This window comes from Oncorhynchus mykiss, chromosome 29, assembly GCF_057628025.1.
Source record: "Oncorhynchus mykiss isolate SJ-2025 chromosome 29, ASM5762802v1, whole genome shotgun sequence".
NCBI lineage: Eukaryota > Metazoa > Chordata > Actinopteri > Salmoniformes > Salmonidae > Oncorhynchus > Oncorhynchus mykiss.
In genome coordinates this window covers 38,965,397-38,976,390 of record NC_143050.1, presented here as the reverse complement: position 1 = coordinate 38,976,390, position 10,994 = coordinate 38,965,397, and the positions used below count along the sequence as shown (strand labels likewise).

The 10,994-nt window shown below is 42.8% G+C and overlaps 1 protein-coding gene across 1 annotated transcript; it reads left to right on the top strand.

Annotated features, from left to right (window-relative positions):
* The first annotated feature begins 5,878 nt into the window (after positions 1-5,878).
* On the top strand, positions 5,879-10,992 carry LOC110509594 (RNA exonuclease 4). The gene is made up of 8 exons (XM_021590578.3): positions 5,879-8,368; positions 8,522-8,886; positions 9,159-9,311; positions 9,599-9,792; positions 9,944-10,032; positions 10,130-10,204; positions 10,305-10,379; positions 10,479-10,992. The coding sequence occupies exons 1-8, from the start codon at positions 8,156-8,158 to the stop codon at positions 10,620-10,622; spliced, it is 1,308 nt and encodes a 435-aa protein (XP_021446253.3). The 5' UTR covers positions 5,879-8,155; the 3' UTR covers positions 10,623-10,992.
* Positions 10,993-10,994: the final 2 nt, after the last annotated feature.

Genomic DNA, 10,994 nt, shown 5'->3' with positions numbered 1-10,994 from the left:
GCACTCAGGAAAAACGCACGAGAGTTTACGTAGTTGTGTGTGTGTGTGTGTGTGTGTGTGTGTATAACTTTTGTATATTATCTACCTCACTTGCTTTGGCAGTGTTAACACATGTTTCCCATGCCAATAAAGCCCCTTGAATTGAATTGGATTGATTCGTGTGACAATTGATAATCACATTATGATATGTATTTTTACACTGCGGTGACTGCCACCGATTTGCTCCTCAACCGTCCGTGTTTTGAATTAATTAACCATGACATACACATGGAGTAACGCTAAGAACAAATCATCCTATTAATAATGGGCCATGTCATATTATGGCCTTTATCGAAGTTCTAAAGGTTATGTAATATTTGTATCACTAGCCACTTTAAACAATTTCACTTTTATATGTTTACATACCCTACATTACTCATCTCAGTGTATATACTGCACTCTATACCATCTACTGCATCTTGCCTATGCCGTCCTGTACCATCACTCATTCATATATCTTTATGTACATATTCTTCATCCCTTTACACTTGTGTGTATAAGGTAGTTGTTGTGAAATTGTTAGGTTCGATTACTCGTTGGTTATTACTGCATTGTCGGAACTAGAAGCACAAGCATTTCGCTACACTCGCATTAACATCTGCTTACCATGTGTATGTGACCAATACAATTGGATTTGATTTGATTTGATGCATAAAGAATACTTCAAATGTAGACCTACATGTATTGTATGTATGTTGAAGTGTGATTTGGGTGCAGTGCTCTGAAACAGGATGAATGTGATGAATCATTAAGACAACACTGCTCCCTTGTGTTAAAGGATTTTTGTGAAAAACCTTTCTATGCCATCTCCTACTGGTTATCGTGGTTATTGCTGGGGATCAGAAATTATCTGTTCAGAGAGGCAGGTTGAGGGGATTTGGGGCATGGAGGTTGGGTTTGTTGTATTACTATATGGATCACACAACGTTGTTTTATTGATCTGTGTGTCAGTGTCAGCAGAGTATGCTACCTTGTAATTTAGTCGTATAAAAAAATATTATGCTAATGACGAGGAGGAAAGCGGTCCCATGCTGGACAGAGGAGTGTGGGGCAATGGTGAGGAGTAGGAACAGGGCATTTAGAGTACTGAAAAGCTTTCAACATCTGATTCAGCGTAAGCAGGCCCTGGTGAGGATAACTATCTGTCAGGCAAAGAGGCCATGTTGGCGTCGGTTCTGTGACAACATTGGAAGGGCGACACCTGTGGGAGAAGTGTGGGGGATGATTAAGAGGATGAGTGGGGTCAGAGGGGAGTGGGATTATCCAGTGTTGACGAGTGGGAAGGATGTGGCTGTAACAGATGAGGAGTAGGCAGAGATGATGGCCAAAGCGTTTGTCCAAGGCATAGCTCTGCAAATGTGTCAGGGGAAGGGCAGAGGGGGAGAGATAGAATGAGAGAGGAACATCCTGGAGTGCTGGATAGAAGGGAGGATGTAAATAAGGTGAAAAGGGCAATCGGTAAGGCTGGGTTAACCTCACCTGGGAAAGATGAGGTGTGCTATGTTATGTTGGCCCATCTTAGTGATGAGGCACTGGATAAGGTTTTGGTGTTGTACAACACAGTGTGGGAGGAGGGGAAACTACCAGGCAGTTGGAGGGAGGCAGTAGTGGTACCAATCTGGAAGCCAGGGAAGGACCCAACGAGACCAACAAGCTATCGGCCAGTAGCTTTAACATCACATGAATGTAAGATTATGGAACGTATGATTACAGAGAGGCTAACTTACTTCCTGGAGAGCAGGGGGCTAGTATGGCCACATCAGAGAGGGTTCAGGAAGGGAAGGGGAACTATGGACCCAGTGCTCTGCTTAGAAGCAGAGGTCAGGAAGGCTCAGGTGAACAAGGAGACTGTTGTAGCTGCCTTTTTTGATGTGGAGAAGGCGTATGATATGATGTGGAAGAAGGGGTTGTAATCAAGTTTGATGTTAATCTGGATAGAAGAAAGAATGTACAACTGGATAAAGGATTTCCTGTTTGGAAGGTCTATCCAGGTGATGGTGTGGAAGTCTCTATCAGGCCTGGTGGATAATGGTACACCACAAGGGAGTGTGATTAGTCCTCTGTTGTTCTCAATCATGATAAATTATGTTTACTCTCAGGTACAGCCAGATGTTAGGATGTCGTTATTTGCAGATGATGGGGCCTCATGGAAGAGGGTAAGAAATGTGCCATACATAGGCAGGAAGGTACAGGAAGCAATTGATGAGGTAGAGCGGTGGGCATTAATGTGGGGATTCAGGTTCTCTGTAGAGAAAACCCAGTGGTGGTAAATGTGATATGCTGTCTGACTAGGAAGGAGTGGGGAGCTGGTCTTTCCTCATTGAGGACCTTGTATGCTGCATTTATTCGATCTGTAATAGACTATGGCCGTATAGCGTATTAGACCTCATTGGAAAGGCTAAATGTCATACAAGGGCAAGGACTCAGAATATGTAGTGGGGCGTTTCGGATCTCCCCAGTGGCTGCACTACAGGTGGAGATGGGGGATATGGCATTGCGGATTAGGAGACAACAGCTGGCAATGCATTTTTGGGTCAACCTACAGGGACATGGGGTGTCTCATCCTGCAAAAGGGATTTTAAAGGCATGCTGGGAACATGAGCGAAAACAGAACACAAGCTTTGGGTGGGTGGGTAATACCCAGGTCAAAGGAGATGGGACTGTATTGAAGGGAGTTTAGTCCCACGGTAGCTATTCCTGTAAATGCACTGTGGCTACTCCCGCCTCCAGTAGTTAATCTAGAAGTGTTGGAGAGACTACAGAAAGAAAGGGAGGGTGTTGATCCATCTGATTAGTTTAAGAGGAGTCTGGATACTGTGTATCAGGATTTTGTGGCCATTTACACAGATGGTTCAAAAGATCCAATGACAGGACGTACTGGGTCAGCATTTGTCGTGCAGGAATGTGGGGTGGGAGTCATGAAACGTATTACAGATCGTCTGGCTATACAGTGCCTTGAGAAAGTATTCGGCCCCCTTGAACTTTGTGACCTTTTGCCACATTTCAGGCTTCAAACATAAAGATATAAAACTGTATTTTTTTGTGAAGAATCAACAACAAGTGGGACACAATCATGAAGTGGAACGACATTTATTGGATATTTCAAACTTTTTTAACAAATCAAAAACTGAAAAATTGGGCGTGCAAAATTATTCAGCCCCCTTAAGTTAATACTTTGTAGCGCCACCTTTTGCTGCGATTACAGCTGTAAGTCGCTTGGGGTATTTCTCTATCAGTTTTGCACATCGAGAGACTGACATTTTTTCCCATTCCTCCTTGCAAAACAGCTCGAGCTCAGTGAGGTTGGATGGAGAGCATTTGTGAACAGCAGTTTTCAGTTCTTTCCACAGATTCTCGATTGGATTCAGGTCTGGACTTTGACTTGGCCATTCTAACACCTGGATATGTTTATTTTTGAACCATTCCATTGTAGATTTTGCTTTATGTTTTGGATCATTGTCTTGTTGGAAGACAAATCTCCGTCCCAGTCTCAGGTCTTTTGCAGACTCCATCAGGTTTTCTTCCAGAATGGTCCTGTATTTGGCTCCATCCATCTTCCCATCAATTTTAACCATCTTCCCTGTCCCTGCTGAAGAAAAGCAGGCCCAAACCATGATGCTGCCACCACCATGTTTGACAGTGGCGATGGTGTGTTCAGCTGTGTTGCTTTTACGCCAAACATAACGTTTTGCATTGTTGCCAAAAAGTTCAATTTTGGTTTCATCTGACCAGAGCACCTTCTTCCACATGTTTGGTGTGTCTCCCAGGTGGCTTGTGGCAAACTTTAAACGACACTTTTTATGCATATCTTTAAGAAATGGCTTTCTTCTTGCCACTCTTCCATAAAGGCCAGATTTGTGCAATATACGACTGTTGTCCTATGGACAGAGTCTCCCACCTCAGCTGTAGATTTCTGCAGTTCATCCAGAGTGATCATAGGCCTCTTGGCTGCATCTCTGATCAGTCTTCTCCTTGTATGAGCTGAAAGTTTAGAGGGACCGCCAGGTCTTGGTAGATTTGCAGTGGTCTGATACTCCTTCCATTTCAATATTATCGCTTGCACAGTGCTCCTTGGGATGTTTAAAGCTTGGGAAATCTTTTTGTATCCAAATCCGGCTTTAAACTTCTTCACAACAGTATCTCGGACCTGCCTGGTGTGTTCCTTGTTCTTCATGATGCTCTCTGCGCTTTTAACGGACCTCTGAGACTATCACAGTGCAGGTGCATTTATACGGAGACTTGATTACACACAGGTGGATTGTATTTATTTTTTATTTATTTTTATTTTACCTTTATTTAACCAGGTAGGCAAGTTGAGAACAAGTTCTCATTTACAATTGCGACCTGGCCAAGATAAAGCAAAGCAGTTCGACAGATACAACAACACAGAGTTACACATGGAGTAAAACAAACATACAGTCAATAATAAAGTATAAACAAGTCTATATACAATGTGAGCAAATGAGGTGAGAAGGGAGGTAAAGGCAAAAAAAAAAAAAAAGGCCTTGGTGGCAAGGTAAATACAATATAGCAAGTAAAACACTGGAATGGTAGTTTTGCAATGGAAGAATGTGCAAAGTAGAAATAAAAATAATGGGGTGCAAAGGAGCAAAATAAATAAATAAATTAAATACAGTTGGGAAAGAGGTAGTTGATAGGGCTAAATTATATGTGGGCTATGTACAGGTGCAGTAATCTGTGAGCTGCTCTGACAGTTGGTGCTTAAAGCTAGTGAGGGAGATATCATCATCATTAGTCATTTAGGTCAACATTGGATCATTCAGAGATCCTCACTGAACTTCTGGAGAGAGTTTGCTGCACTGAAAGTAAAGGGGCTGAATAATTTTGCACGCCCAATTTTTCAGTTTTTGATTTGTTAAAAAAGTTTGAAATATCCAATAAATGTTGTTCCACTTCATAATTGTGTCCCACTTGTTGTTGATTCTTCACAAAAAAATACAGTTTTATACCTTTATGTTTGAAGCCTGAAATGTGGCAAAAGTTCGCAAAGTTCAAGGGGGCCGAATACTTTCGCAAGGCACTGTATATGCGGTGGAGCTGATAGCCATACTATTGGCCTTGCAGTGGGTGGAGGAAGTCAAGCCACACAGAGTAGTTATTTGCTCTGATTCATGTGCAGTGTTGATGAGTCTGCAGTCCTTTAGCTCACGTAGCAGACAAGACCTGCTTTATGAGGTGATACGAACCCATTGTAGGATTAGTCAAATTTGTATACAGATAAGATTTTCTTGGGTCCCACCCCGTATGGGGTGGATGGGAACGAGACAGTTGATCTACTGGCTAAACAAGCACTTAGTAGTGGGGATGTTGAGGTTTTAGTTTCAATGAGCAAGGAAGAGACAAAAATCCTGATATGGACAGTGATGTTGCAGAGATGGCAGGAGCAGTGGAGGGCAGGCATTTTTTTCAAGTACAGAGGAAAGTCGGGGAGGGGAGGGGAGGATTGCAGGAAGGGACAGAAGAGAGGAGGGTATTTACATAAGATTAAGGCTGGGACACAGCCAGTTGAATAAGACCTTAAATGTGATCGGAAAGCATCCAAGGGGAAAGTGTGAATATTGCCAGGAAACAGAGATCGTGGAGCATGTATTGCTAAAGTGTGGGCAGTATCAGAGGGAAAGAGAGAGGCTGAGATCTAGTATGTGGGAGAAGGCGATACAGGAAATTAGTTTAAAGAATATATTGAGTAGAACGTCATTAGATATAGTCTCAAATAGTTTGTTATATTTTTTAAGAGAAACGGGGCTGGCAGGTATGATTTAGTTTCTCCCTGTCTCTGGCCCACACTCCAGTACAGTAGGTGGCGGTAATGCACCATAATGTTGGATGCCAATCACCGATAAACCCCACTGAAGAAGCGGACTTGCTGTATGTATTGTCTGAGCACGGTGTAGATTTGATCCATAGTTCGGGGAATGGGAAATGGTGGTGAGTAGTGCGGATGAAATGGAGGAAATTGAGAAAAAGTTGGTGAAGCAACAGCTGTGCTGGAACGCAAACAATATGGGTGTCAGTTGTGATGATTTGGACCAGGAGGATGAGGGACAAGGACTGGAATGGTCGGTAGTGGAAAGATAGGAAAATGAGAGATCATGATACAGAAAGCAGTGGAGCATCTAGTAAAGAAAGCATGAAGAGGGCCAAGGTAGGAAGCAAAAGTACTTACGTGTTGGAGTGGAAAGTGTTGATAGTGTTTGATGAGACCACAGGGCCTCACTTACACCCTATCCAACTAACTAATGCCGTAGAGAAATAGGTAGGTGAAGTGAAATTAGCTCGATTAATGGAAATGGTAGATTGTTAATATTGTGTGGTAGCCTGGCCCCGCAATGTGTGGAAGCCATGTCCCTGGTGCTTATGCTAGATTGAGGGGAGTCATCACTGGGGTCCCAATATCTATGTCCACAGATGATATTAAAGAAAATGTGAAGGGAGGCAGAGAGATTGAGCCCAAAAGGTTGATCAGTAGGAAAGAGGGTCAAAGAAGTGAAAGCTTCTGTGATGTCAGTGATGCTGAGGTTTGAGAAAGTCTTGCCGGGAAACGTACAGGTAGGATTCCTTAGTTTCAATGTTAGAGAACTTGTCCCATATGCACTGCAGTGTTTTAAATGACAAAGAATGTGACGTGTAAAAGTGTAAAGGAAAGAAAATATGTGCCAAGTGTGGAGGGGCACATGATTACGGCAAAGCAATGTGAAGGTTAAGTGCTGTAATTGTGGGGGAGAACACAGTGCAGCATTTGGTGGATGCCATTGTTTGTAACAGTATAATTTTAAACCGTCCCTCGCCCATACCCGGGCGCGAACCAGGGACCTTCTGCACACATCAACAGTCACCCTCGAAGCATCGTTACCCATCGCTCCACAAAAGCCGCGGCCCTTGCAGAGCAAGGCGCACACTGCTAACTAAACTAGCCGTTTCACATCCGTTACACCATGTACAGAGAGGCTAGAGAGGCTCAGAGATATAGGATCAGTCATGATGTATCGTATGCAGAGGCCGTCAAACAGTTTTGTAGAACTACAGTGCGGACTGATGGAGCTTACATGGATGTACCTGGAGTAAGTGGACCTAATGTCAGGGCTGGTGCTTCTGATGGTCCTGGCATGGTTTTGAGGCCTGTTCAGAAATCTTGTGCTCATGAATGTGCTGTGTCAAATGACACTTTGATAATTGAATGAAATTGTCTTCATAGATTGTATTGGTAAGGTTATCAATACGACTCGGGATGTGGAAAGCAGAAATGCCAGGTAGAAGGTTATTGCGGAGACCGCAAAAGAGATATTGGGGGTAACAGATTGAAATGGTTGTTGACATGCAGAACAATCCTAAGGGTGGAGTGTTTCAGCATGATATAGATCAAGTTTAATGTGTTTGGGGAGGGTGTGGTAGAAGTCAGGGATTTATTTGTTGTTTTTTTTTAAATCATGGTAGTGCTGAATTAAGCAGATCGTGATTGATCGTACATTCCAGCACAGCATGCGGCATGCGATTGTTTGCGGACCGCCATTATAGCATAGAAGAAACGAAGAAAGAAAATGTTTCTAGGAACCAAGACCAACCCTCGTTTCCTGTCGGACATTCACATTTGTGACACATTGCAGAAGTACACATTTCAGCACGACGTACGGAAAAACATGTGTAGATATCTGTTTGTAAAGCATAACGAGTATGGCGAGTTTGTAAGTATTCATTAAGGTATTTGTAGAGGTGAACTATTGCGGTTCAAACCGTCAAATCATTGCTTTAGCAAATGTAATTAGCCAGCTAATTCACTAACTAATGCTTGATCTCCTGATCACATGTTAGCAAAACTAGCTAGCAAGCTAACGTCATCCAAGAAGCCAATTTACTGAGCAACAGGACGTTTGAAGTATAGTCGGCTGTCACATATTAAGTCAAACGCTAGTCGCTTAGCAATGTTTACTTTTTAGAATGAGACGTGAAGACCTAAAGTTATAATGAAAGTTCAGGCTGCCATTACACTGCAACGTGTCTTTAGCAGCTAACGTTAGCTTGCCTAACTCAAAAAAATAATTCGAAGAGGAGAATTGACAGACATATTTTCGAAATCAAAGCTCATAGTCCTCGAGATATGTCTAAAGTCAAGCCAGAGAAAACGGACTCTGCTGCTTCTTCTAAAACGCCAGAACCCAGCCAGGACCAAAAGAAAAAGAAACCTGTAAAGAAAAAGTTTTTTGAACACACCAAGAAACAACCAGTGGCTAAAGATCACGGTAAAACCAATGCATTGCTTCCCCCGAAAGATGCCGAACAGTTTTCAGCCAACTGGAAAACGTTACTAGAGGTAAGGACTTGGTAATGACTTGGCTAAGTCAGAAATGTTGTGATAAATATTTTGGATAGATGATAACAGACCTGAAGGCATTGGTGCAATGTCATTACTGTCTAAAATGGGATGTTGTGATGCTATTAAAGCTTGCTCACTCTCTACTTGCAGGTGTTCAAATCCAATCCCCTGCCAGTAAAAAATAAACCAGTTCAGCAGAACTCAAAGAAGGAAGTCCCTAAGAAACCCACTAAATACATTTCAAAGAAGGACGAGGTGGTGGAGGATAAGAAGCCTGCTAAAGACTTATCAAAGACAGTGAATGATGCAAAGCCCATGCAGGTGTACAGCAGGAAAGTAGGGAAGGACAGTGCCGTTCCCAATAAATCCCAGGTGAATGGGAAAGGTCCAGGAACATCGGGGACAGAACAGCCTAATGCCAAGAAGAAGAAACCGAACAACGCCCAGGTGGAGGGTAACACACAGATGAAGAAGAAGAAGAAAATAGAGGAAGTGGAGGAAAAGAAACCCACTGAGTAAGTCCATCCAGTGTTACCAATATCGCTCATAAGCAAAACATCTGACAGGTGTGTGTGTGTATAAATAACTATTGAGATTTTGACTTCAACAACCTCTCACTGTAGTGGAAGGCATGTGCACGGTTTGTGTCCGAGTGTTCAGTCACTTCAATAGTCAGTTGTCAAACTTGCATCCAAACATAAGATCAAATTGTCACATTATTTCCACTGGCACCTCAGTGTTGGTTAATGTGTGTGGGGGTTAATACATGTAATCTTTCCTCTACTAGATCGGACATGTGGTTTGATGGCGTGGACCCTGACGACATTGAGGCCACAGTGGGGACAGAGGCAGCGGATATCATGAGGAAGATGCAAGGCATTCGGAAGACAGATGCCCAGACCACAGAGAAGGCGCTGGTCAAGGACAGGGGGTTCGAGGGGTAAGTTAGAGGACACCAGCAGCTCCTAATCGTAAGGTGTATATCTGCATGTGCTCTATGACAGTAGCAACTGAGTTGGAAAAGTAGCGCTTTCTATAACAGACTATATGGCCAGATCCTGGATTAGCAGTCCTACTCTGAGACATTTTGTGGATATGGGCCCTGAGCTTACTTCACCATAAAGTACAGAGCAGAATGTTGTTGGCTGTCTTCAGTCACTTGAATGAAAAAAAAAATCTGGTGTGACCAAGCCTTTTTCTCTCCCTGTTCATCATGGCACTTGTCAGCCTTACTAAGGCGGTAGCTATGGACTGTGAGATGGTGGGTGTGGGGCCAGATGGAGAGGACAGCATTGTAGCCCGGGTCTCCCTTGTCAACCAGTTTGGGAAGTGCATCTACGACAAACACGTCAAGCCCACCGAGAAGGTGACAGACTACAGGACAGCTGTTAGCGGCATCCGGCCGGAGAACATCAAAAACGGTGCCCAGCATGAGCCAACCTCAGACCTCTTTTAACACTATATTAATTAATATTCATGTTCTTATGATGGCTTTGGAAATTTTGGACTAGATTTTCTGCGCATTGTTTTCAAATGTGACTTTTGTGTCATCAATGCTGTTATATGCTGCAGGTGAGAATGTAAAGACTGTACAGACAGAGGTGGCTGAGATCCTCCAGGGGAGAACGCTAGTGGGACACGCCATTCACAATGACCTTAAGGTACACTTCTATGATCTAACCTACACTAACTAAAACCTGACTTGACTTGAGAACATTGTCGACATTTACATAAACTTTCCATATTGAAATCTTTCAGATTTTGCTCTTGGATCACCCAAAAAAGAGAATCAGAGACACACAGAAGTATAAACCTTTCAAGAAAATTGTGAAGGTAAAGGCTGTTTTTTTGGGGGGGCAGGTATTATGTGTGACAGAAGGGGTTATAATAACACTATAAGAGGAATGTATGAACAGTGTCATTTTCTTTTCAGAGTGGTCGGCCCTCTCTGAAACTCCTGTGTAGAGAAATACTTAACGTCAAAGTACAGCAGGGAGAACATTCATCCGTAAATCAGCTTTTTATCAACATTTTTAAACATTTTTTAGATCACAATTATACAGTAGTCCTCTGTGAGCCGTAGCCAATGTCTGAGAATGTTTTGCAGGTCCAAGACGCCCAGGCGACTATGAGATTGTACACGATGGCGAAGAAGAATTGGGAAGCAGAGATCAAGGCTAGTCATAACAACCCAGACTTAACCAAGAAGACCAAAGAACCAAGGAAGCCCAAATTAGCAAAAGTCAAATGAACCTGACTGGTTCTGAAGTCTTAACTGCATCATTCTGTTATGGGACTGTGGACTAACCAGGTGGCTTGACTGAATTAATAACAAGTGTGTCTTTGGGAAGTGGATCGTTTGGTGACCCATAAGGATTGCACAAAGAAGTTTGTTCAAATGGATATTGACTTTATTCAAATCCCACACAGCCCAAATCACTCAAATATCCTAGTGCTCCTTCAACTATGCATCGATCTTTCATTCATTGTCTGGTACATCCTCTTAAGTGTTCAGATCGGGGTTTTAAAATGTAATCTCTTTATCTTCTAACGTCCACAGGTTAGGTTTAGAGAAGCTGTTGCATTTGTGGGCTTTAACATTAAACGTTTGATATCTTTAATC

Excerpts from the sequence above, each read along its gene's own strand:
- LOC110509594 (XM_021590578.3), top strand. The coding sequence starts at position 8,156 with ATGTCTAAAGTCAAGCCAGAGAAAACGGACTCTGCTGCTTCTTCTAAA. Across the intron at positions 9,312-9,598 it reads AAGGACAGGGGGTTCGAGGG|CCTTACTAAGGCGGTAGCTA; the intron begins GTAAGTTAGAGG and ends GGCACTTGTCAG. Across the intron at positions 10,205-10,304 it reads CTTTCAAGAAAATTGTGAAG|AGTGGTCGGCCCTCTCTGAA; the intron begins GTAAAGGCTGTT and ends TTTTCTTTTCAG.